The sequence below is a fragment of the Equus quagga genome, chromosome 8 (genome assembly GCF_021613505.1).
Source record: "Equus quagga isolate Etosha38 chromosome 8, UCLA_HA_Equagga_1.0, whole genome shotgun sequence".
In the NCBI taxonomy this organism is placed as follows: Eukaryota; Metazoa; Chordata; class Mammalia; order Perissodactyla; family Equidae; genus Equus; species Equus quagga.
The window spans coordinates 41,832,987-41,859,188 of record NC_060274.1 but is presented as its reverse complement, the minus strand read 5'-3'; the positions used below and the strand labels follow the sequence as shown (position 1 = coordinate 41,859,188).

General features: G+C 55.4%; 1 protein-coding gene and 1 long non-coding RNA gene across 2 annotated transcripts in view; one reads left to right on the top strand and one right to left on the bottom strand.

The window, feature by feature from the left end:
* The window catches only part of ADCY1 (adenylate cyclase 1), a 140,860-nt gene that overhangs the window by 55,369 nt on the left and 59,289 nt on the right, over positions 1 to 26,202 (bottom strand). The window contains exons 5-8 of the mRNA XM_046670080.1: positions 19,233 to 19,360; positions 9,806 to 9,964; positions 5,491 to 5,632; positions 3,838 to 3,993 (exon numbers count right to left, since the gene is read on the bottom strand). Of these exons, the coding sequence (XP_046526036.1) occupies positions 3,838 to 3,993; positions 5,491 to 5,632; positions 9,806 to 9,964; positions 19,233 to 19,360 (585 nt within the window). The remainder of the gene's footprint in view (positions 1 to 3,837; positions 3,994 to 5,490; positions 5,633 to 9,805; positions 9,965 to 19,232; positions 19,361 to 26,202) is intronic.
* Positions 104 to 25,791, top strand: LOC124243951 (uncharacterized). Its single transcript, XR_006889817.1, has 2 exons — positions 104 to 282; positions 15,937 to 25,791. It is a non-coding gene; the product is annotated as an uncharacterized LOC124243951 (long non-coding RNA).

Sequence of the window (26,202 nt, the reverse complement as noted above, 5' to 3'; positions counted from 1 at the left end):
ATACACACACCATTTAACCCAGCGATTTCACTAAAAAGAGGTTACCCCAGGCTATCCGGGTAAAGTTCACCAAGACGTACATGAGACAGGGTGTTCTGGGCACCCGTGGCCAGGAGGACAAAATCTAGACGTCAAGTCCCCGTGCGTCAGCTCGGCACCAGGAAGCGAGTCTTGGTCTGCAAGGGGTGGCAATTCAGCCACTGAAAATGACTGGGGTTTGTCCAGGCCCCAGGATCTCCGAGGTCTGACACTGAGGGAAGAGACAGGATCTGGGACAGACTGGTAAGTTCCCGTCAGCATTCACCTTCCGGCACACAGCCGAATTTTTCTGGGAGGAAACACTAAATGGCAAACAGTTTGGGGATCTGCTTTGTGTATCATGTGTGTACGTGCCATTCATATTTTTTAAAGTTAATATGCTTAGTAGTTTTAAATATGAAGAGAATGATAGAAGCAGCGTTTTTTAAAAAGGGAGAGGAAGAACTGGGAGCTCCAGGGAGTCCATTCTAGAAGGGCGAATCCAGCGGCAGCGTTAGGAGACTAGATCAAGGACGCGTCCAGAGCCAGCCAGGGCTGGAGGGCAGGTGCCGGCCTGCAGTCCCAGACGAGCCCGCCTCACAGCCTCTAACCAGCTGCACGCCCGGCCGCTCGCAGCTCTCGCAGACACTTGACTCACAGGGTTTCCTTTTACCAAGTGATTAGAGATGTAAAGGCAATTTCAAGAGCAAAAAATGCTGTGAGTTACTTACTTAGATTAAAAAAAACACAGAAATGACCTAAATATCAACGAAGTTTGAATAAGTAAATGGTCTCTCTCTAGGCTGGAAATCTACACAATGATTAAAGAATCATAATTTTCAGGGACATTTAGTCATACAAGGAAATGTTCATGATGATATATTGGCAAGTAAAAGAACCCAGCAAACTGCTTTTATATCACCCCATCAATTTTACTTAAGAATGCATATATGCACCCACTTAAGAAAGTGCGAGGACTGAAATGCTAACAGCAGGTTGTTTGTGGGGTGGTCAGATGACATGAATGCTTTTCATTTTCTTCTTTGTGCATTCTCGTATTTTTCCACATTGTCCGTAGTAAATTACTTTTAGAATCAGAAAGGAATATTGAAAGAAGAGCTAGAACATGTGGAAGCCATGGGGGCAGGGCTTCACTGGAGGGGCTTGTCCCTGTGTATTTATGAGAGCCGTCCTTTGGGCGTGACCTGAAGCCTGCGTGGCTGCATGGAAGCACAAGTGGGGAGACCTGAAGCCCAATGACCCCGCCCAGAGGCGCCCTGCAAGGCACCACCCCCTGGCAGCCGCCCCACTCTGGGTTCCCACACCTCTGAACCCAGAGAGCCTGGAAACACCAGACGAAGCCTAGGGACACAAGGGCTCGCTGCTCCCCAGGGAGGTGGGAGGATAGGTAGTGAGGGTCCTGGGGCAACCCCAGAGGCTGGTGTGAAGGAGAGCGGCAGGGCCTGTACCCCACAGGCAGCGCAGGTTGGGGACGGATGGGGCAGCAGGGCTCCGGCAGGCTCCTGGGGCACCCGGTCAGGAGAGGGGCTGCTGGCGGCAGGAGAAGGTCGCCATCGAGCCCAGGTGTGCGATTCCTCAGGAACCTAAGGGGCCGCTATTGGTGGCGGTGCTGGTGCTCTGAGGTCTGAGCGGGGACGGCCCCTGAGCCGACACCACCCAAGGTCCCTCCTCCCAGTGAGGGAGACGTGACACTAACCGAGTGTTCTCCTTAAGCACAGTCTGAATCCAGGAGTCACAGGTTCCTCTCCACCTGGGAAGCTGTCTAGGCTCCTAGCCTTCTAAGGCCGGCTCCTCAGCAAAGACCAGGGATGATCCTGCTCCCTCCCCTCCCCCCACCGCTCCTCTCTCTGGGGAGTCCCAGGGGACGTCAGCCCCTACCTCCCACCCAGAGACAGCTCTGTGCAGTTCCGCCCTCATCTAAAACTTTGGTTTTTTTGTTCACTGTAGATTCTTTCAGATTAAATTTGACTATTAAAAATATTGCATCAAGTATTATTTATCCTGATACTGAGTTTGGGGCAAGCACTTAAATTGTGAGCCTAAAGTGGGTGCCTCACTTGCTCCCCCAGTCCCAGCCCTGAGGGGGTCGACTTGAGTCTGGGGCGGGGGCAGGCACAGTGGGAAGAAGACAGCGAATAAATCGGCGTTTCCGCTCTGGCAACACAGCAAACGAGGGCCTGCAAATTCCCCAGTTACAGATTCTCGGTAAATGTATTAACACACACACACTTCAAAATGCACAAGAGAGCCAGCAAGAAAGCGAGGGAAATGACCAGAACCATCAGGAAGGTGGGAATCCAGGCGGGGAAGGTGGCTGACGCACAGCTGCCCTGGGCTGCTGCAGTCCGAGGAGACCCAGTCTCTGGAGCACTTCATCTTCACGGGGCAATCCCAGGAAACCCGGGCCGAGCACGGCGGCAGTGAGAGCCAAGCCCGTGACTGAGCCCCTGGCTCCAAGAGGCCCCATCAGCAAACACCGACGGGGGGAGACCGTGCGGTGGGGGATGGTGAAGAAGCTGACCGGCCTTAGACCCAGCTCTGCACCAAGGGCCCCCAGGAATGCACGCGCACACGCCTGCTGCCTGGGGCCAGCATCCACACTACCTGGAACATCTAAAAGCCACAAGCCAAGAATTTAGGTTAAACCCCACTGGATGCCAATCTTCTTGATGGAATTCACCATCCATAGAGCCCTTCCGGAATTTCCAGGTAAAGTTCTCACAAATATGAGCCCACAATCAAAACCACAAAAAACCCTTGAGGCAATAAGACACAAGGAATAAGAGCAGAATTTTGCTTCTTCCTGAAAAGCCTCTCAAACTTCAGTGATGAAGTTCCTTTTAAAGGCACAAAACCCACAAAGGCAGAGAAAACAAGAGTGGAGAAGACAGCCATGAAGCCTCAGGACACAAGAAATTGGTCACTGATGCAGCTGACCCAAGAACGCTGGAGGTGGAGAAGGTGAGAAGGTTCAGAGGGCACCGGTTGGGGTGACAGCAGGGTGGAGGGCCAAGGACACCCCACCACGGAGAGGATGCTTGAAGTTCCTGATGAAGTGGCGAAGCACCAGACTTCACCCCAGGCTCCTGGGACACAGCCCTCCTTCCCCAGAGGACTGGGGTCCTCCCTGGACGGGATAGGGGTCTCTGGCCCAGGGTTATCCAAGTGTAGCTGAGGACCCGCCCACAGTGCTCCCTCTGCTCCACTCCAGACTTTCACCCAGGCCCCACCTGACCCCAGGAGAAGATTAGAAGATCTGAAGGTGACTCTAACGGAGCCAGGAAGAAAGATGGAAAATCCCGCACCCAGGCCACCCTGCAGAGATGCCCACAGAGCAAGCCTCAGTCAAGCTCTGGAGGCTGCCTTCCACCAGCCAGAGGGACTTAACCCAGGAAGAGGGGCCCCCTGACGCGAGAGAGACAGGACACCCATGATGGGAGGGGATGGCCAGAGATGCTCCCCAGGGAGAGGAAGGGCAAGCCTGGGGGGACAATGAGTTGAGGCTCGAGGCTCCAGAACATCTGACATGTGAACATCCTGAGGGCAGATTCAGACAACGGCTGGGGGCTCTCGGCACGAATTGACTGAGAAATACGTGGAATGGTAAGTTAACAAAAAAATGCAAAATAATAAAAAGATCTGTGCAGGAAAGCAAAAACAGTCCAGCTCTGAACAGCATTTACAAAATTACAAAAGGTGAGGGGTGAGGGCTGATGTAGCCAAATCGCAACGGGACTGCATTTGGAGGACGGCCGGGACTCAGAGCCGGCTGCACATGGGCACTGGCGCCCGTCCTACCTTGTCATCATCCTCGCAGGTCATGACGTTGGAGAAGGGGATCTCCGCCTTGAACATCTTCCGGCAGTGCATGAGCTGCACCAGCAGGTAGCACACGGTCTTGAACTTCATCCTCTTGGCTGGCTTTATGTCTGAGAGAATCAGCCCGGGAAATATCTGTGCAGATATGTGGCCAAGAGAAATGCTGTGAGTAGGCACGTCCTGCCTCTCGGGCCGGGAGCATGAATGTGACAGGGACAGGGAGGTCACAAGCCAGTCTGCTCAGGGCCTACTGCATGCCAGGCGTTGGGGATGTGCCAGGAGACACCAGCAACCTGGTTCCAAACGCTCAGCTCTCAATACACCCACCGCCTCTGAACCAGAGGGAGGGACTTGACTCCTGGGGCGCAGCAGAGGGGAGAGACCCCGGGGGGCTGGACATTGCCTGGCTGGGTCAGTGCTTGGCTGATGACTACCACCCGCCAGCCCCCAGGGGGCCCTCCAGCAGACCTCTCACCTCCACCTTCAGGGGCTCCTACAACAAATACACTCAAATCGCCTCGACTCCTTAAAGCCCAGAGACGCCCCTGCTGCCTTTCGCCTTGTTCTCTCCCTCTCATCCCAAACTTCTCCAAGGGGCCTGCTTGGTGTACTGATCTCCTCACCTTCGCTCGCCCCCTAACTGTGGCCACGCCTCACGCTGTTGTTTGAGTTTGCATGACAGACCAGGGCTGCATCCGTGCAGGGCACCGAGGCTGGCTCCCCTGGCGCAGAGCCTCCTGGGTCCCTCCTCAGCCCTGCCCTCCGCTCCCTCATTCCTCACCTCTCACCTGGCCCTCCTCTAGGCCATGCTGGCACCTGTACTTCTCCTGCACACTCACTCCCCTTCTTCAGGACTCAGCTCACCGTGCCCACCCAGCCTGTCCTGCCCTGCCCTCAGCCACTCCCACCTAAAGTCCCCAAGTCTCAAGGAGACTGCTGCATCCCAGGGCCTGGAGAGCACAGGCCAACAGACACATCAGGACAGCGAACATCAAAGCTCTCTCTCATATCCAACTGGCGTATGTCCTGGAGGACTACTGGGCCCACCTGTGTCCCTGCCCCTCACCGGAGCCCTGCGCCCCCATCTGAGCCCTACACCCTTCACCTGTGTCCTGCGCACCTCACCTGAGCCCTGCGCCCCTCATCTGTGTTCTGCTCCCCTCACCTGTGCCCTGTGCCTTTCATCTCTGTCCCGCGCCCCTCACCTGTGCCCTAGAAGCAGCTCAGTCATCCTTGATTGTGTCCAGATCACCTTCCCTGGACAGAGCGACCTCAAGTGCCCTACACAGGATGGTCACAAGCCCTCCTGTGTGCACAGCACCCCTCAGGCCACAGCCCAGCCCCACCCTGACCCCTGCACGAGAGGCAGCAAAGGCCCAGGGAGGTGCAGGAGGACACAAGATGGCCTCGCCCCTGAGGACCCTGGGGCTCAGACTCTGAGTCCTAACCCCTCCCCTCACAGACTACCCCTCCCCACACATGCAAAAGGCCAGGCGAGGGCAGGAGGTAGTGGGGACACCCTCCCATCTGCACATGTGCGCAGAGCTCACGGCCGGGAGAAGCAGTGATCTGAGGGGGAGACAGGAGCGGCTAGTCTGTGAGAAGGTCTGCACAAGGGGTCCTGGCACCCACCTTTCGCCGATGCGATGGCACAATAAAAAAGGTCTCAATATTGTGAGCTTTCAGAAAACTGTTCCTCTCGTGTCCATGACCTGGTTCCACCTCATAGTCGCCATTCAAGCACGCCAGGGTGGTCTTCGTGATATGAACCTTCCTGCATGAAGGAGGCAGAGATTTGGACCGGAGCTGTGACCGACCGCTGCCCAGAGTCGGGGTGGGGCCCCAGCCAGTCTTGAGACCCGAGGGCCTGTGCGGCCATGGCAGAGGCGTCCCCACGCCATTGCAAGCTCCAGGAGGAACATCCAGGTTCCCCGTGTCGTATGCAGTCACCAGGGACGAAGGGACAGGGGACCAGACTGGAGCGTGGGCCGGGGCAGGGGAGGGCCCCCAGCAGAGAGAGGAAGTCTGTAAAGGAGGGCTGAGAGCAGGGATGGGGGGCCGAGGGGGTGAAGACCACCCGCGAGGGGAGAAACCAGGCCCCTCCCCAAACAATCTGAGGGTGGGGCAGGGTGGGTGGGAACAGCGCCATGGCTGGGACAGGGGCTGGGGTGCTCATGCTGGCCCAGGGAAATTTTCAGGTGAGGAAGAGGAGCCCTGAGCAGAAAACGGAGCCTGAAAATGCACAGTGGCCCCGCCCAAGCCTGACTCAGCCTGAGTTTCCGCTCCTGACAAAGGCCAGAGCGCTGGTGTCTACAGACACGAAGCAAACTGCGCGACCAACAAACCTGCCCTGAAGCCCAGAGGCCTCACAGCACCGCACGAGCTCCTGGATTCCTTGCAGGCCTCTACGCGAGAGTGAGCATCCCCAGAGCACCTGGGACACTCATCGCCCGCCTGGCGCTGAACCGCAAAGGGACACCCGGGCACCAACAGTCCCTAGAAATGGACGCATGTCCACTCCTGCAGCCACTGCTCCTTCATCCCATTCACTCAACAATGGAGATGGACAATGCAGCCCTGTTGCTGAGCTGAGGGCTCAACGGGTAGACAGAAACAAATGTCAGCGATCTCTCTCAGCGCAGAGGGTTCCAGACTCTAGAAAAGAGGAGGGGTCTTGGTGCAGGTGCCCTAAAAGCACAAGGTAGGATGGATGACACCCAGGGTCTCGGCCCAAGTGAGGGCTACGGGAGAAATCTGAGGCTTGGCGGCCCTGAGCAGCAAGACCACTAAGGGGGACGCAGCCGCCTTCATCAGCTAGTGCACCAGTCACTCACGCTGGGCAATCACTCACCCGACATTCACGGTGGGAGTGGACACAGTGAGCCACATGAGCTCCTTCGCTGGAGACGGAGGGTGGGGGTCCCCAGTGTCTGCCATCTCTAAGGCCTGTTGGACCAGAGGCCCAGTTACGCATAATGGCAGGGCTGGGGGCGGGTGGCCCCTGCTACATCCTGGAGCTGGGTGAGGGATACAGATGACTCAACCATGGTTCCCCTGGGGCCTTGGAGGCAGGGGGTGTTGCTCAGAACCCAATGTTTTCTGCTTCAAGGCAGCCTGGAACATGCACACAGAACATCAATTTTGGGAAGAGGTAACACCCCTAGGCAGCATTTTTAAAAGGGTCATTTTTAGACCAGGAACTGTGTGTGCTCCAAGGCAGCAAAGCAGGCTGTGTGTGGCCTCCTGTCAGCCATGAAGCTGGAGATCGCCAATGTGCAAGGAGCAGACAGGTGTTCCGCCCCTGCCTGGCCTTGGCCTCTCCAAGCAACTACTCAGGGCAAAGGCCTTGGGAAGGAGCCCAGGAACCAAGCCGAGGGCTCCTGGCATGAAATGCTGGGGGAAAGACACAATGCTTCATTCCTCCCATCCATCTTTCTACCTGTCCATCCTCCCATCTGCCCATTCATCCATCCATCGGTCTGTCTGGCCACATTCTCTGAATGTCCAGTGAGTAGAAGGTAAATGTTTGCTGGATGGATGGATGGGTGGATGGGTGCATGGATGAAGAAAGCAAAAGAAGGAATCAAATTAAGGATAATGCGAGAAACAGGGAACCTAAAAAGAGGAAATGCAGAGACGCCCCAGGGCGAGCACCATCTCCAGGGGCCTGGGAGTCTCAGGAGGTTACTGGGAAAGCCCCACGGCCCTCTCAAGGACAGGGAAGGACCCCGAGGGGTGCACACACCACACCACAGGCACCAGGCCCCAAGAGGCAGTGGAGGGTAAGGTCCCCACTCACCAAGCAACTTTCCTTTCTGGGGACCCCTCCCCAGTCCAGCCTCCACCTGCTCCTGCCTCTCCCCTGCTGTCCTCTGCAGAAAGCCCCTGGAGAGAGCTGCAACTGCCTCCCTGGGCAGCCACGCCTCTGCCCTCCCTGTGCCCTGAACCTACTGCTGAGGCCTCGGCAGCAGCAGGCACCTAATCCGGGCTCCAGTCCTCATCTTGCTTGACCTGCAGCAGCAGCACTGGACATAGTCCACACCTCCTCCCCTCAGCACACTCCACCTTAGCTGCCAGAACACCTCCCTCACTCTTCTTTCTTCCTCCCTGTCCCCCTTCTCTCAGGGACTTGGAGTTGGGGGCCAGGCATAGCCCTTCATCACCTTCTCTCCCTCTTGTGGTTGGCATAAAGTCCCAGGATTTCAGTGCCCCCGACTGCCTGTGACCCTCAGACTCAACCTCCAGCAGAGACCACTGCCCAACTCCTAACAGACCTCTCACCCTAGCGCCAGCGGAGACCCGGCCTGACAGGTGAACATGAACCCCCCCACACACCATCTTCTAAATTCCACATGATGCTCCCTGTGGTCCTGCAAGAACAAGAACCCCACAGGGGCCTGGGGTTCTGCGGCTCCTATTGATGTGCACACGTCACCTGCTCGATAAACGTTATGCTACGGGGCCGGCCACATTTCTTCTTCGGGAGGAGCTATCTCACACAGGGAAAGTGGAGGAGAGGAGGGAGGAAGGAGAGGTGGGAGAGAGTGGGCAGGGAGGATGAGGCCCCTGCTGAGAGTCGCCCCCTCCAGTGCTGCCTCTGGCCCAGGGAGCAAGGAGAGGAAGGCAACAGGTCAGGAGGGAGTGGGGAGGAGGCCCTGGGCAGGTGAAGGGGCCCCTGACAGTGGGATGTGTGCTTGTCCTAAAAACATAGAGCTGCCCAGGGTAGGCAGAATGTGCAGGACTGCCGTGGGCAGCTCACGCCACCACCTGGCCTGGCTAAGTGTCTGGCCTTTGTGTGGGGATAGGGGGCTGCAGGAGGGCTGCAGGGAAAGGGCTTGGGGGTCGGGGTCGGTGGCAGTGAGAGTCCCCTCGGGGGAGACACTCAGAGGCAGCCTAGATCACAGAAGGCAATGTGGGGGTCTTTGAGCTCACTTAGAAATGCCATGGCCCAGCTCAACTGTGGCTGTGAGGAAGGTTGCCAGCACACATCTCTGACCCGACCTCCCTCTTCCATCTGCTGGTTTCTAATTTCCGCGCGCGCTTGCTACTTCCACGAGTCCCGTAAAGCTTCCTTGCGTGTGAGCTTGCAGTCGCGCTCCCAAGCTGCAGCCTTGGCATGGCAGCCGCCCACAGCAGGCTCAGGGCCTCGGCATACGGAAAGGGGCCCCCTGTTCCACCGGCCCCGGGGTCAGCCGGGAGGGCAGGCTGGGAAAGATGCGGCCCAGGATGGCCGCCCAGGGTGACAGTGCACCCTGAGGGCAGCACAGGGCGGGCAGCAGCGAGGGTCGGAGGCGCCCTGAGGTTCAGGCAGCTCGTGTGCAGAAGGTTCAACTCCAGCCCTGGGGACCAAGGCCAGCGCTTGCAGCCACGCCCGCGAACCCCTCCACAGGAGGAACACAGGATGGCGCGATCACCTCGCTCTCATGCTCTCCCTGCTAGTGGAGGGAGGGAAAACCCCCATTATCTTCTCCAGTTAATTGTTTATGCAGTATTATGCCTAGGGTCTGTGAAATGGTTTGAAGAAAGATGAGACCAGAGGAGGGGACTGTAAGTGAAAGGCATTTGAAGTGCACAAACCAATGGAAACGCATTGGCGCTGCAGAAGGAACTCTGTAACTTCCCTAGTGGGGCTCCAAAGCCACAGCACTTTGCACATGTAAGTCTTAGAAAACCAAAGGAAGGAAAGCAAAATGAGAGCCACAGTCAGCACTCAGGACAGCCGAGCCACCGCAGACGTCTGCTGCATCCAGGCTTCTGTCCGCTGCTGGCTTTCCTCGGGGTGCAGAGAGGCTCTGAGCCGCCCAGCACAGCCCCTCCCATGCTGTTGGGGGCTGAGATAGGACGTGCCTCCCCCTGTCACCAGGGGCCCCACACAGAGGGTCAAATTAGAATCCCACGCACCTGCCCTCGGTGCCCAGGGCAGGGCCACCACCTCACCCCGACTTACCCCGGCAGGCCGGCGGCCTCCATGACATTGGCCAAGGTCACGTCGTTGGACCACACATCATACTGCCACTTGCGCAGGCCCAGGACCCCGCAGAGGACCCTGCCGGTGTGCAGCCCCACACGCATGTTCAGGTCCACCTCAGTGGCCTCGGCCACAGACCTGTAACAACACAGGCACAGGGTGTGGGCTGGGGCCCCATCATCTGCTCCCACAAGCCCATGAGTACCTGGGTAGCCGGGCCTTGTGCTGTCCCTGCTGTAGGGTCATTCAAAGCGCCACACAGGCAGTAGTTCAAGGGTCCCCCGACCTAGTGGGCCCGACCCCTGAGCTGGGGCCCCAGGTGGGCAAGGGCCACTCCAGGTCAGGCCCCCCAGCTCCCCAGACGTTGGGCCTCTCACACAGCATCACGCCTCCCATGCCTCCTCCCCAGCAAGGGCAGCCCCCAAAGAGAAATCAGCCTGGAACTCTGATCCCAGGACCTCCATCCTGCTCTGTGTCCCACTGACCCTGTCAGGGGGCTCGGGCCGGCTTGCTGGCCAGAGGCCGGCATATTGACCCACCAGGAACGTCTGACAGTCGCTAGAGCCCCAAAGCCCTGGGAAGGGTCAGGGTTTGACCCCAAGCTCCATCACCATGAGGGTGGGCTCCAGACCCGGCCTGCAGGAGGCCTGTGGCTCCAAATACCTGGCCTAAACAACCAGTGGGTTTTATGGGATGTAAACTGTGCCTCAGTCAGCCCATGGGAAAAAACAAGACAAAAACATATGGATACTAAAATCAGACCGAGGGCCCAGGTGCACACTCCACCTCCCCTGCCCGTGACTGACCCTGGGCAAGTCACTCGTGTCTCTGGGCTCCAGCCTACCGCAGAGTCCACCAGGAGCCCCTGAGGCCCCAGGGAGACCACCCACTGCAGGCCAGCCTGCAAGGTGGGGGCAGTGTCACAGGAAGTGCCGAGCAATGCAATACATGGTGGTTTTAAACGCTCCTTGAATGGAGAGATTTCCTGCAGGTGTGTAGGTGGGGCGCACTAAGAAATCCTCTCAGGGGCCCATGTGGGCACCGTGCATGGTCTCCCCAACTCTATGATGCTCACACTAAAGTCAGATGCCTGTGATCGCACACTCAGAGCAAAGGGAACCCACAATGGCCCCTGTGGCATGGTGAGGCCCTCTGAAGCTATTTTTCTATATTTTCTACTTTTCTCAAAGGGAAGAAATTATTTTATTAAAAAAAAAAGTCTAGAGCTTGTCGTTGAGGAAGGAATATCAGGCCTGTTTGGTGTGCTCCAAGGGACAGAAGTGTAGGGAGGCTGCGTGGGAGAGGGGAGCAGTCAGCCCCGGCACCCCAGCCCCTCCAAGCCTAGGCCTGACTAGGTGGCCTCAGTCTGCAGGTGTGTAAGATGGGTCATCCCTGGTCAGGGGGAAAGCCCCATGCCAAGAAAGACCAGAAGGCTGAGCCAAGGCAGAGGGACACTGCGGCCCCATGACTAGGACGTCTGTCATGAGAGGGAAGGGAGACGACAGGTGCACAGGCCACACTGCCACCACCCATCCTTGGGCAGGCCGGGCAGAGAAAAACCTGCCCTCTGCCCGCTCCCAGCAGCAGGTGCTCCGTGGCCCGACCACATCTATACAGACCCCAATATGGCAGGCGCTCCAAGCCTGTGAGCTCACGGCAAAATCTCACTCCTGCTTCAAGACTTGGGGTTAACTTATGTATGCCCACCTTGTTCCAAATACGATGTAGCCCCAGCCCAGGTGCTGCCTCCCGGAAGCCCTCCCAGATCCCTCACCACGGTAAAACCACCCACGCTTGCAGCCCTTGTCACTCTGATCCCAATAGGACAGCTGGGTCAGGGTCCAAGAGAGGAGACTGCTCCGTGCCACACCCTGACTGCCGGGCAGGTATCCACTCAGCCACATGGCCAGGCTGATCCACACTGACCAGAGACATGGTGGCACCCCGGGCTCTTTAAAAAGTCCTAATTTGAAAGACTCAAGGAAGACAAGGGACTTCAAATGACAAGAAATAAGAACATTGGGAATCTTTCATCTGGAACATAATGAATATGAGGAGGACATGCCTTAAGTCAACAACATCGCAGGGAGCTGATGAGAAGAATGGAAGAGAAAGAAGGTCCTAAAGCTTGCGCTTGGCCAGCCTCAGACAGGCCAAAGGAGACCATTCTGTCCAGCAGGGGAGATGACAGAGCCAGGACACCCACAGGAAGGGCCAGGCTAAAAGAGCCTAAAATAGGCCCCAAGGTTCTGAAACAATCCCATGGTAACTTCATAGCGGGTTAATGATGCCCGGTGCATTCATGAGTGATCCTGATTTAGCCTTCGTCATAACGGGGTAACAGCATTAGAAAAGGGGACGCTTGCACCTGGGCACACCACGGGCCAGGCGCTGCGGCTGTGAGCCAGGCCCCAAGAGCTCTGCCTCTGTGACCCTCCCTACGGCACACTGGGCTGCAGGTTTCAGTGCAAATGTCCCATCCTTGGATCAAGGACTGAAGGCAGTGGCCAGGAGAAGGGACAGGACCTGGGGTGGGGGGGTGGATGAGGACCAGGGATGGAGGACAGAGTGTGGGGAGGAGCTCAGTGGAGGCAGAGCGGGCACTGAGAGAAATGAGGATTTCTGGGAAAATCCTGTCCAGCCTGGCAACTTTGACCACACCAACCACCACCCTCTCCGAGCCTCAGCTTCCCCATGTGTCATCCTGGGTTGGGCTGAATGAGCCCTGACAAACTCTGGAAGAGTTCAAACTCCATCCTGGTGCGCCTTGATGCTCAAGGGAGCCAGCCACATCCTGTTCTTTCCATTGCATTGGGTGCAAAACACTAACTGAGGCTCCAGGAGGAAACCGACAGGAGGGACGATGGCATCAAACCTGCTCTGCTCCAGCTGCTGGTGACCTGGCTCCATGTCCCTTCCAGGAGCCTCATCATTGAGGCCTTTGGAAACACTGTTTGTCAGAAATAGCACAGGGTGGGTGAGGCTCGCTGAACCCACCCCACCTACAAGGACAGTGTCTACCTCCTGCCCAGCTTGCCTTCACCCAGACTTCTGTTTTCAGACTGCTGCCCCATTCCCAGCAGGGCTTCCTGCCAGTCAAGCCACCCCTGGGTCCCCGAGCGGCTCCACTCAAACCCCTCCGGCCCGTCTTCTAAACAGGAGCAGCTCTGCCCATCACTGCCCACTTCAGCCACCCGAGGGCCTGTCCCCAAAACCACAGCACCAGGGGGCCCCACAAGTGTGGCAAGGCGCTGCCTCCCCGGCCAGCCCTCAAGCCCAGCCTCACTGGCCTGAGTTCGGGAGGCCAGACCCGAGAATCAGACGTGTCTGACATAGGGTCCCAGGCGTCCTGGGGCGTGTTCAGCCTTGGTAACCTCAGAAGTCCACATGCCACAGCTTTGCAATAAGGCTTACTTGGAAGTTTGACTATGGACATATCTTTAATACCTGTTTAGTTTTATATATTTTGAATGTATTTTCTTTCAACTGTAACTTTCCTTCAGTCATTTGCCAATCTCTAGTTAGAGGTACTGAAACAAGAAAACTAAAGTTAAAATTTTTTTTTCAAAATTCACAAAAGGCGCTAAGTATGGGGAAATGTAAAGAAGTAAACACGCAAATGGTGTTCGTGTGCATGTCCAGCATTTCTTCTTCTGCAGTCATGAAAGGTCAAAGGGCTCGGGGCCTTCTGGGACTCGCGTCTACCCTCCTCCAGCAGGCCGTCGGTTCCCAGCGTGCATCGCCCCAGCCAGCCTCCAACCAAATCCCACAGCCCAGGAAACTCTGCTGATATGCTCCATCTGTCAGCTTTTCCAGCAGATTCTGCCTCAAATATCACAATTCTGGTACCAGCAGATGTGCAGCTAACTGGACAGTCCTTATAAATAAATCACGCATCAAGAACTGTTCTCACCAAGGAACGTTTGCCAGGAACAGAGAAAAAGGGACGAGGTCAGGCCTTCAGAACCACCAGGAATGACTTCTGTCACTCAGTCATCCCTTCTCATTCAACCTCCGGGCTTGGGCCACTCCAGCCTGCAGACACCAGGGTCTATCGACGACCACAGCACACGCAAGCTGGCCGTCCCATAGCTCCACGGTGGGCGAGGGAAGGAAGAGCACCCGCATCTTCTCTTCAATTCAATACAGTAAATCAGAAACACCCAGGCCACCAGCAGAGCCATGTCTGGATCAAGTCTATTTAGCAAAATGGCGCCTCGCGTGCATGGTTTGGCTGATTCGGGATTTGCTCAGGCCCGTGACACAGGACGCTTTCCCCGGTGAGGGGGACAGACAAAGCCCCGTTCCTCTAAGTGCACAGAACCATGTCGCTTCGGAGCCCCGAGGGCAGCTGCAGAACAGCCGTGTCAGCTCATCGCTGAGTTGGCTCCTTTTCCAGGGGCTGATGAATGGACGCCTGAGGTGCCTGGGGACCCAGCGACTTCTGTGCCGCCCCATTTAAGCTGAGATCCCATTTAATCCTCACAACAGCTCAGGCGTGCAAGTTCCAATTCTCATTTTACAGCAGAGAAAATCAGGGATTCGAGGAAACTGAAGCAGCACCTCGAGGACTGGGAGCCAGGCATCCAGGGGCTCCCGCTTCCTCAGTAGAGGCCTCCTGCTGTTCAGGAACGAGTGATGGGTCCAACCCGATGCGATGCGCAAATCTGCCCCAGACCTGGCTAGAGGGGGAGCAGGTTCCTCGAGTCTGACCTAACATTCAAAGCCTGACAGAGGGAAGCTGGCACTGGGGTGCAGAGGCGGGTTCAGGCACAGATTCCACTTGCACAGCACACCCACCGGTGCCGGGGAGTGGGCTCAGGCCTGGGTGCCCAGGGAGGGCCCGAAGGACGTAGGGTCCAGGAACCTGCAAGGCCAAGGACTGGACCCTGACCGCCAGGACACGGGTCTCAACCACAGCATCCATGAGGCCGGTCCCGCCGCCCTCGTCTCTGCTAGTCCACCCTTCTCAGAGCCCCAGATGCCACGAAGCTGACACCCCCATTTGGGGTGATGGGGAAATTGAGCCTCAGGGTCACACAGCTCTGCAGGGGTGAGACCATGCCAGTCACCAAACTCGCTGGGCAGGCAGGGCACCTCCCACTCCGTCTCCATTCCTCACACGGGCAGGAGCATCTGGCCCAAATCAAGAACATGTATGACTTTATATAATTATTAAAAATCACACCAATAAATATTAATGTATGTTGATTTTCTGTTGTTGTTTTTGCTGAGCAAGATTCACCCTGAGCTAACAGCTGTGCCAATCTTCCTCTCTTTGGTATGTGGGTCGCCGCCACAGCATGGCCGCCAACAAGTGGTGCAAATCCACACTGGGGAACCGAACCCAGGCCACCAAAGCCCAGCATGCCAAACTTAACAACTAGACCACACGGCCAGCCCCTGCGTGTTGATTTTTTAAAAGAGCTTTCTGAATATCTTAGTTAGGTCCACAAGTTTGAGACAAGGGTCTGATCTGAATGGTGAGTGGGACTCCCCAGGGCCGGTTGCAGGAGCTTGGGCCTCAGGCCGCCTGGGAGAGCCCTAGCCTCGGGCTCTGCGACTCCTCCGGAGGGTAAGAGCCGTGGGCCTCCCCACTTCCAAGTCAGCATTCTTTGCAGTGTCTTTTATGTGGAGCATGTAAACGTTTCCACCCGTTCCCCCATGGGAATGAACCTTCTACCAAGTGGAAAACAAGATCATTCCTCACTTGCCCGAAAAGGGAAAGAAGCTCAACTCCTGCAGCCTCACGAAAGGTCAGGTGTCAGTCTGTCTGCACACTCCTGGCCCTGCAGAGGTTTCTTCCTCGGTTTTATGGTTCCCTTATTTAGTTCCTCTCCGACCAGTGGCAGCAAATGCCTGACCCTCACAAGTCCATCTTGTGCTCACACGTGTCAGGACGGACCATCAGGACTATACAAGAGAGGGATCCTGATGGATGTGCTGCCAGGAAAGCATCAGCCTAAAGAGAGAGCTGATGACAGTGGTCCAACACCCCCCAATCCTGAGCACCCCCAGAACCACGCACGGGGTCTGCCCGAGATGCTTCAAGAATCTTGTAATCAGCTCAAACCATCCCTTTTGTCTCTGGATTTTCTCTGTCTATTCAGCGGTCCCCGATCCTGGAGCAGACCTCTCTGTGGCCTTGGCAAGAGACAGCTCTGCACTGCAGCTCCATCTCCTTGCTGGTCACCCACGACGCTGTGCTGGCCACCCAGGGCCACCTGGTGCCTTCCCAAAAAGACTGGTAAACAGTCACCAGAATCCCGCCTCACAGGGATGGCTGGCTCCTTTGGAGGGTGAAGATGGAGGAGAAATATGCTCAAGACAGAAGGAAGATGCAGCACAGACCTCGCTCCCCAGGTGCTGCAAGGAGTAAACACACAGCGGCTCATGGCCTTGCCAGAGGCCCGGACACTCGCGTTGGGCACAGCCGTTGTCTTCCTCAGTTCTTCTTAGGGAAGTCTTGTGATTCCTAAGTTCCAAGTCAAAAACTCCACTCCGAGGTAGGAGGAAAAGAAATATACAAATATCCACCTCTGTCTGGGCAGGCCCAGCCTTTTGATAAACAAAATTTGTTCTGCCTGTGTTTCTGTGTGCAAGACGGGGACACGAGGCTCAGTGCAACCAACAAGGAAAGCCATCAGCGTGCCAGGAGTGGCCTTCGTGGGAATCAGTCCCCATTCAAAGGCCAGCCATGCAGAACACGCACTGGCTCTGTGGCAGACTGAGGAGGGAAGGACAACTTGGTTGGACGGGAGGCCATGTTGGAACTGTCGCTTTGCTGGCCTTCCTTCCTGTCCAGGGCCAGGAACTGGGCCCAGCAGGTTTGTCGAGACAGAGACTTGGAGCCTTGAAACCCAGGAATTCTCTGGGGATCATGAGCTGAAGCAGAGCATAACCTCAGGAGGCCAAGCAGGATGCCCACTCGACCCTGGGCTGACCATCTCAGGTAGCAGGACTAGGAGTCAAGGGTCTCAGGGCCTGGCAGGGCCACACGGACTGGGAGCTGATGGTTGAAAGGCAAGGAGACACAGCCGAGGGGACCCATTTCCCAGAGCGGAGGGACCATGGAGCAGAGGAAGGCAGGTAGATCAGCGCAGCTCCACACAGCTCAGCGTCAGGCACAAACCCAAAGGGCAGATGTCAGCTTCCAAGCGGGAGCAGGGAAGGGTACCTCTCAGAAACATTTCCTAATCCATGAAAAGTGTGATGGAGCAAGAGAGAAATGAGAATGAAAGACAGGGCAGCACCAGGAAGGCCCAGAGCCCTGGGTGAGAAACGAGGCGTTGTAACTGCAGTGGGGCCTGGGCAGCGATGTCTGGGGGCCTGGCCAGGCAGGGAGGCTTGGGGGCTGATGGGCACTAGGTTCCCCTAGGAGGACCCCAGCCAGCATCACCCACCTCCAGAGGCAGAAGGCCACTGGTTCAACTCCACGAGCCACCTGCTGCAGCCCGATTAGGCCTATGTCAGGGACTCGGGCTCCTACTCACACCATCCAACTCTTACCTGCATCTGCCTGTACAGAGCAGGGCCTTCACAAACACTGACTAATGAATGAGGGGACAGCTATCTCCTTATAGCTGCCACCTATGGAATCTCACTTTACCCCAAGGAGATCACACAAAATAAGACATGAGGTGACATATTATGCATACTATTCTCAGTAATATGATATATGAAATGATATAATATATGATGTGATGTACTACACAATACAATGTGTGATATAATGTGATATATGATGTGATATATATGATGTGATATATACAATGTGAAGTGATACGACATATGATACATGATATGATGTGATAGATGACTGATGTGATATTTTATGTGATATATGATAATATATATATGTGTGATACAGTACATTATATATGATGTGATATATGATATGTCATGCTGTGTGAAATGGTACAGCATATATATGATATGACATGATATAATGTAAGATATATAATGTGATATATGATATGCTATGCTATGATTGATATGTGATATAATACTGTATGATATATACTGTGATATATAGCATGATATGATGTGAAGTGATAGAGCATACATGTGATAAATGATGTGATGTGCTATGATATGATGTATGATGTGATAGATGACATGATGTGATAGATGACATGATGTTATATATGACACCCTTTCAGAGAACAGAAGACGTCATTGAGTTTCTATCCAAGTCATTTCCCGCCAGGCATCTTTCCTTCCTCCTTGGTTCTGACCAACCTCTCCTCCAATCCGCTTCTTTATCTAGAGCAGAGGCTCTCGTGTTTGGCTGCACATTGAAATCACTTGGGAGGCTTTTCCACCCTCCAATACTAGACCACAGCCCAGACCAGCTGTGCGGGCTCTCAGGGCAGAGCAGGCATCGGGGATTTGATTCTCCCGGGCGAGCCAACAAGCAGCACACTGGAGAACCACTGCACCACAGGGCTCCGCTTCGCTCACAGCTCCCTGGGAAGCAGGGTACCAGGCTGAGTGTGCTGGGGAGGTGTTGCCTCCCTCCTCCTGAACGCCCTGCTTCTACACACAGTCTGCAGGCGCGTGGTTTCCTGTGGTCCACCTCACACGGATGGCGCAGTAAGCCTGCTGTTTATCCCCACCTCTAAAGCCTCTCTGTTTAGATATTCTCTCTGTGCATTCTATCGCCACATCTTCCTCATAGGATTTTTGTGCTGTTACTTCTCTGCTCCCAGGTGTGGAAGTAACAGCTACACCTGTTAGCCCAATCTCGCTGGACAATCCCCATCTCCACACTGCTGAGGGCTTGGAATGTGGATCTATGCTCCCTCCATCACTCAACCTCCCAGCTCCACACCTTCACTAACTAGGCGGAGGCCCCTCAATTCCTCATCCCAGTTACTGACAAGGTCCGTGAAGAGACAAGGCTGGCCAAGACACAGGCAGGCCAGGCCCACAATGTTCCAGGATACTCACCTGCTCCACCCAACCCTCTCTCCACAGACAGCACCTGAGACCTGGCCACCTGCCCACAAGAAGACAGCACATGCGGCTCCTTTTCAAGTGGACTTCTGCTGGATTTGAGCCGAGCTTTCCCCAGTTGGCTCCCTGAAAGTCTTATCTGGCTAGGCTATCAAGGTAGTGTCCTTTTGCATGACGAATGCAGACCTGATGACACCTGGGGTTACATGCCGAAGAAACGCATTCCAACAACATCCAAGGAGGGATCACGGAGGCACAGCGCCACGGAGCAGGTGGCACCTCCTCCACCCAGCACCTCACCACGTGGCATCAGTTCTCTGCAGCCATGGAACGAGTGGCCCACCTCGGACACACTGACGGGGACAAGGCAGGCCTGCGTGGGGCCCATCTGAGGTGAAAAGTGGTGACTGTCCACGACTGATGTGGATGAGGTCCCTGAGGCACTCACGTGATGGTGTCGATCATGTCCAGGCCCATCTCCACACAGCAATGGGCGTGGTCAGTCTTGGGCTGGGTGAGGCCAGACACGCAGTAGTAACAGTCTCCGAGGATCTTGATGCGGCGGCAGTGGTTCTCCTTCAGGGTGAGAGGACAAAGCACACGTTAGTGATGCACCTCAGGCCGGGTACCTGCACTTTCGCCACCACTAGATGCCAGTGACCACGGAGCAGGTGCACATCTCACACCAGGGGCCCACACCCTGACCCAGGGCGGCCCCCTGGTTGTGATCTGGATTGCCCTGGGGCATCCACACTTCCCCTACGCTGCACGCCTACTCCAGCAGGAGTCTACTCCCCCCACCCCTCAGCTCACCCGGCCAACCCACGACCCTTCAAGGTCAGGAAGCTGCTCAAGGCTGGGGAGCCAGGTCCTCTCCTGAGGAGGGCTAGCACCAGGCCCTCTTGACCACCATCGCAGATCACCATGTGCTGGCCCTTCTGGAAAGTGCTAGACTCCCACAGTGCCCAGGAAGGCAGGTCACACACACCTGAGCATCTCCATGGCTTTCTGCCCTGAGTCAAGGTCCACAGGACGTGGGAGCGGCTGTCCCCAAAGAGCTACCTGCTGGGGCCTGAGCCCCCGAGGGAACTGCCAAGGTCTCAGCCCTGACCTCGCCGCCCACAGAGACACCTCGGAAGGCATCCAACACCACAGAATGTCCACCCTCACATTTATACAACGATCAGAATGTCAGCACCCACCTCGCCATCATTTTGGGGGATGGAGAGAGAAATGTCCAACGCTTACCACCACCTGTCATGTGCCAACCCACCCATGTCAGCTGTGATCAGGACTGTCACTGCAGTTTTATTCCACGGAAGGCATTAAAGCAGCAGTTCTAGAACATTCCATCTTCAGCACCCCTTTACCCTCCTAAAACAACTGAGGACCTCACAAAAAACTCCCCTGTAAGTGGGTATAGCCACAGATATTTACCACACAGGAAGCTACAACTGAGAAACTCTAAAATGTATTAATGTATTCAAACATAACAATAGCAAATCTGTTACATGTTAACATAAGTAACATATTTCATGAAAAATTATGACATTTTCCAAAACAGAAACAAATGGTGAGAAGCCTCGCATTGTTCTCACTTTTGTGGAGACGCTGGACTCTTTGCTCTCATTCCCTCCGTCGTGCCTTCTGCGTGCACCCCGTCTGTGAAGGGGTCGGCCTCACAGCACATACCGGGATGAGGGCCTCACAAACCCTGAGAGTCTCGTAAAGCCCAGAGCTCCGCGGACCCCGCTCTGAGAACACATCCTATAACTTACAGTTAATTCTGCTCTCCTGTTTCTTAGAAATGAGCTGATTCTGCCAATTTTAGGAATGGAATGAGTTAGTGCAAGTGCATTTGGGATGAGAGCTCTCTGCTCGCTTTCCACGCCCACAAGGCTCTCTGCAGGAGCTGAGGGCAGGGGAGGAGCCAGGGCCAGCAACGGGCTGCTCTTCAGCGAGATGGCCCAGCGCACTGCCCCGCCTCCGAGAAGAGGGCACCCTCCACACAGAGGGCTCGGGGCCCAGCTCCTCCCAGCCCTGGGCCTCCCTCAGTGTGGAGATGCCGGGGACACACAGATGAAGGGGAGGAGGTAAGCAGAGGCTTCCACCTGTCGGAGCCCCCTCAGAAAGCCCAGGGACCTGGTCTGCTCCATGCAGAATCCCACAGGCTCCCCCTGTGCACAGGGAGCTGGCAGCACGGAGGTCCACTGTCTGGCCACTCAGCCTCCGAGTGACAAAAGTAACCACTTAACCGTTAGGACACTGGCCTCCCTGTCTGTGGAAGAGGTTCTCTCAGGCAGGCTGTGCAGGGGTTGACCTGGCCTGTGATGGAGTCTGGGAGCCCAGAGCCAGGCAGCCGGGTGCAGGTGTTCCCCCTGTGGAGCTGAGGTCCAGGCCATGCTTATCCAAGCATCCAGGCCAGCAGGCAACACCAGGTTCTCTCCTGGCACCTCGAGAATGCCCATCCCCCCGTCCCTATCATCATTGTCCTGTGGCAGGGGTGCCCTCAGTCCCCAACAGTCAGAAGCAGGTCCAGACACTCCGTGCAGGCCAGGAGGGCAGCTCTTCCCTCATCCTATCTTCTACTTCATACTCAGGCCGCCTTCACCAGACCCACAGGCCCAGGGACGAGATAAGAGACCATTGCCGGGTGTTGCCCCCTCCCTCCCATCTCCTCCCTGGGCACAGAGACCGTCTGCGGAGAGCTCCTGACTGTGATGGTCTGACTCCTCAGGCTCTTCTCTCAGCAGCCCATCTGGGGCTTCCAGACCTCTCCCTCCGAGGAGCCCATGGCAGTGACAGCACCTACTGGCATGCAAGCACTATTCTTGCAGACAATTTCGAGAGGGTCACGAAGCCCAATTCTGGGGACTTCAAAGGTGGCATGTGTCTCTGCCCATCAGCATCTCCTTGGGGCATGAGCCTAGGCAACTGTAAGCTTCCCTATGCACCCCAGCTGGCTTTGTCATGTTCCTGGCTGTCTCCAGGACTCATAACCCAAGGCCTCCTGTTCATCTCTGTGTGGCCCTGACAAGCCCCTCCCTGGGATGAGCAGGTGTTTGGTACGAGGCCCCTGAACGGCAGCAGGTGTGTATGTGAATGACGGGCAGCTTGTAAGAAACAGTATTGCCATCAGATTCAAAGGTGGATCCGGGGCCGTGAGGGGCACTGCCCCAAAGAGCCACCCTCCATGACACAGAGACTAGGGGTGGGGCTGCCCCAGAAAAGGGGCGGGAGGGTGGGATCGCCGATGACAGGCTCCGCAGGACAGGTGCTGCTGGAAGAAGGAGGTGTAAACAGAGAGCCGTGATGAAGGCAGGTGGACCCCCCGGGAGCTTCAGGTGTGACCGTCTCTGAGGAATGACCCAAGGCAAAGGCACCAGCAGGCACTCTCCAGTAGCCGCGGGAGCCCGGCCGGCCTCACAGGTAGACAAGGTCCGCCGGCTTCCGTGAGTTTCGGAAAGAACAGCCATCCTCAGCAGGACCCGTCAGCACACACGCATCTGGGTGCATAACTACAGCCCACTGGCCACAGATGTGTCCTTGCCAACTGTCCTGAGATGCAAAGCCATGTCCCTCCCTGGCCGGATGCACCACAGGGTGGCCAACACTGCCCAGAACAAATCATGGACTTAAAATGCTGACGCATCGTCCTGTTTTTTAAAATCTCAAATGTCCTGGCTTTTGTTAGCAAGCTTAAGAGACCAAAAAGGTGTTTTTCATTGGTTCTGGTGTTTTTGATTTCAAAATCATCCCTATAAATACGGAAAGCCAGCACCTAGAGCTCCCCTTAGGGGAGCGCCTGTGATGCGTGAACAGCTGTTTCCCAGCCAAAGAAAGGGAGGAAAAGGAGGACAGGAGTTGAAGGGGCTCACTGGAAAGGACGAGAGTGGCAGGACATGAGGACAGAAGCCCCTCAGAGCCCCAGGGGGCTTGGGAGGATCCAGCTAGGAGGGAGGGTCTCATACTTCGTCCCAGGCTGTGATCTGCAGGCTCGCAGATGAACTCTGGACACAGCTGGCCCTGCCTGTGTGCGCAGCCACGGGCAGGGCCTCGGACAGCAGAGACCCACTTGCTCTGGCATGCTGCAACCCTGCCCGCCCAGACCCCTCAGGCTGAGGAAGAAGCAGAGAATTCAGCGGCATCAGGAAGCCCCACTGCGATTCCAGAACCCGAAGACGCCCAAGCCTCCCTGAGATCAGCTCTGAAACGGTGGGGTCCAGCGAGCCCCGAGGTAGACACGTGGACCTGGACTCGGGGAAAGCAGGTCAGCTTCCGGGACCTGGGGCACCCCCGGGGGAAGGGCGGGTGCAGAGGGAGAGCTAGAAATGATCCTCTTTATGCCCAGAGTGGCTGCATCCAAAACCCAACTGGCCAAGTCATATTAACTTTGTAAGATTAAGTGTGGGGCTATCAATGGAAAAATGGAATCAGAAATTTTAGAAAGTTATATTTCTAAGCAGCTGTCTTGACTATTATGACATACGTGTTTAACCTGCTGCGTCCACACAAAATTGAAAAGCAACACACTGAAATATAAGCCGTGGCTATCGCTGGAAGGTAGGAGAAATAATCATTTTGACTTGAATTTTCATAAGTCATTCCTGCACAGTTCCTTTTACTGAGCCCCATATGTGCCAGCCCCTGCACTTGTGGAGCTGCCTGCCCTTGGGGAGGGACAGCACAGAAGCAGCAAAGCCAGAACCCAAGAAGCCTGCAGACGTCTGTCCTGCAGCGGGGACTGTGGGATCAACCCAGTACTGGAAGTCTCTCCAGCCTCAATAGGCCCAAGAGAAGTCAACGTGCCCTGTCGGGGCACACTCTAGAAGTAAACAGTCACGCGTAGTACACATTTGCTCCTGGTACCCAAAGGGAACAACGAAGAGGCAACCCCAACCCGAGCACGGATACCCAACGCATGGGCGGGGGGCGACGGTGGGAAGGGAGCCCTCTCCCGAAGTAGCTTGTCTTAGAGCCTGCACTGAGGGCTGGAGCCATGCAAACACCTTATGTACTTAAAGAGAAAAATTAAATGGAAAACAGTGATGCCTAAAAATCAAAACTAAAATGAAATAAACCTAACTGTGACCACGTTGGCAGCATGACCACACAGAGGAGAATTATTCCAAGTGACATGAAAATACATCTTGACCATCTATCTAGTGGCATATAATCCAAAGACAAAATAATCAAAGAAACAACTAGAGGAATCTTAAATTACACTCAGTGGTCTGTTAGGACGTTGTCAACGTTATTTTGAACCCACTGTATATAAAAGGATGAAACAAACTGTATTACTGTTTTTAGGATTTCCAGCATCAAGGAAAAGAGACACAAATATAAAAATCAAAGGAGTGAACTTAAGAAAATTGGAAATAAGAATTTGTTTTTATTTTTCTAAAAAAATCTCTCATCTCTGTCTCCTGTAAAGTCTCAGGACCAATGACAACCAAGATGATGGGCTGGAGAAACCATTTCCCCCAAAAGAAACTAGAGCTTCTAGAAAATGCCGAGTCTGTGGGTGAGGCAGCAACATCCTGCTGCCCCTAAGAGGCACTCAGAGGTGACGCGCCGTGTCAACAGGGCAGGAAGCAACCTCATAGGTCACCCCTTTGGAGTGACTAAGGCACCAATTACTTATTCTGAAAACCGTCAAACAAATGAAAAGCATCAAGCATTTACTGTTTTTGAGGATAACCAAAGAGCTGATGAGTAAATCATCTTCTTTTTAGAAGAACCACAAGCTAATAAATGCAGAAGAAATGACAGAATCAGAAAACCACCATTGTGCAAACCCAAGTGAAATGCCAATGGGCTAGGCCTCGAGGCAGCCACTGTGAGACCCTTGGCGTGATGTCTGGGAAGGGGTAGCGGGCGGGTCATGCTGCCAGCATGAGAACCCCCAATCCGAGCAACCTGGCGGGAGGCCGGCAAGTGGCCATGCATGGCTCCAGGGAAGGGTCGGCAATACAAACGAACAAACTGGAGACCTAAGTCAGGTCTCCAAGGTCTGCGGGTTCAGGGGAGGTGCAGGGGTGGGAGGAGCACATGGTACAGCCACTGTCACTGTCAGGGTAAGCCGCCACAAAGGGCAGGGGCGCTGAAAAAGATTATACAGAAAAAAACAAAAACAAGAAATATGTCATATATCTGCTGAGTGCAACGTGTGCATTCATCCTGTTTTCTGTTTTTTGTATTCTATGATGGTTTGACACCTTGGGGGCCTCCCAGGGTTGGCTAATTCCTGGGGACAGTAAACAGCTCGTTCTTATTCCCACGAGCTGATCCAGAGTCCACACCCCTCCACCTCCACTATCTGACTCTGACACTCCGACCACTACCCCCCTGCCCATCACCAGGCAGGGGCCAGACAACAGGGGACACCCCACAGCCCAGAGCCCCCATTACCCAGACTGGCCAGTCCTGTGCCTGCCTCGACCCTTCCTTCTCATGGGAAACCCCAACAGAGCCAGCCACGCTCCCCACCCCCTCTGCCCCTGCGCCTGGTGCTCCCTGCAGCCCTGCTGGCCCCCTCCTCTCAGAGACCGTGAATGATAAAGCTTGTCAATGGCACTAGCCTCTGGGTCATCACTCAGTCCCTCTATAAACTAAAATCCACAGGTACAATCCAGACAAGTGCCCGCCTCACTGCTATCCTGACTGGAACAAACTAGCTGTGGTAAAGAGACTCATGAGACAAGCAGGGTGGCCGAGCCCAGAGCAGGAGTTAGAAACACTCCCCTGTGATCAGGTTGGTGGGTGTGACAGAGGCGTCAGGTGGAGCTAGCTGGAAGGTGTGCAATGAAAGAGCTCCTCTCCAAGGGTGTAAGGACTCGGTGCAGTGACCTCTAGGATCGGGGGAGGAGCGTGCGCAGACCACACAGGACTGGCTGATCGTTAGCTACTGTTGAGCGTGGTTTGGGGGTGCCTGGGGGGTGTTATGTTACTGTCTCTACCTTTGTGCACCTGTGAAATTTTCATAAAACGAGTTCTAAAACCCTCAAGGGCAGGCTGTGTCTGACTTGCTCCTGCTGCATCCCCGTCACCTAGGACAGTTTTGCACACAGTAGGGACTCGGCAGCAGCTTTGTGATGGATGAACCAACTACGAACACGTGCCTCCTTGGCGTCCAAGGAAGGACCACAGCCTCCCCCTCTGTGTGGCACTCATGGCCCTCCAGTTCAGACAACCTTGCCTCTCACCTCCAAATTCCCCCACGAGCTACACACTTAGGCCTCAAGTGAGCCGGGCTCTCCTTCACCCACTCCCCTCTGCCCAGATCACGTCTCCCCATGAAGGAGCCGGGCTCTCCTTCACCCACTCCCCTCTGCCCGGACCACCTCTCCAAGGGAAGGAGCCGGGCTCTCCCTCACCCACTCCCCTCTGCCCAGATCACGTCTCCCCATGAAGGAGCC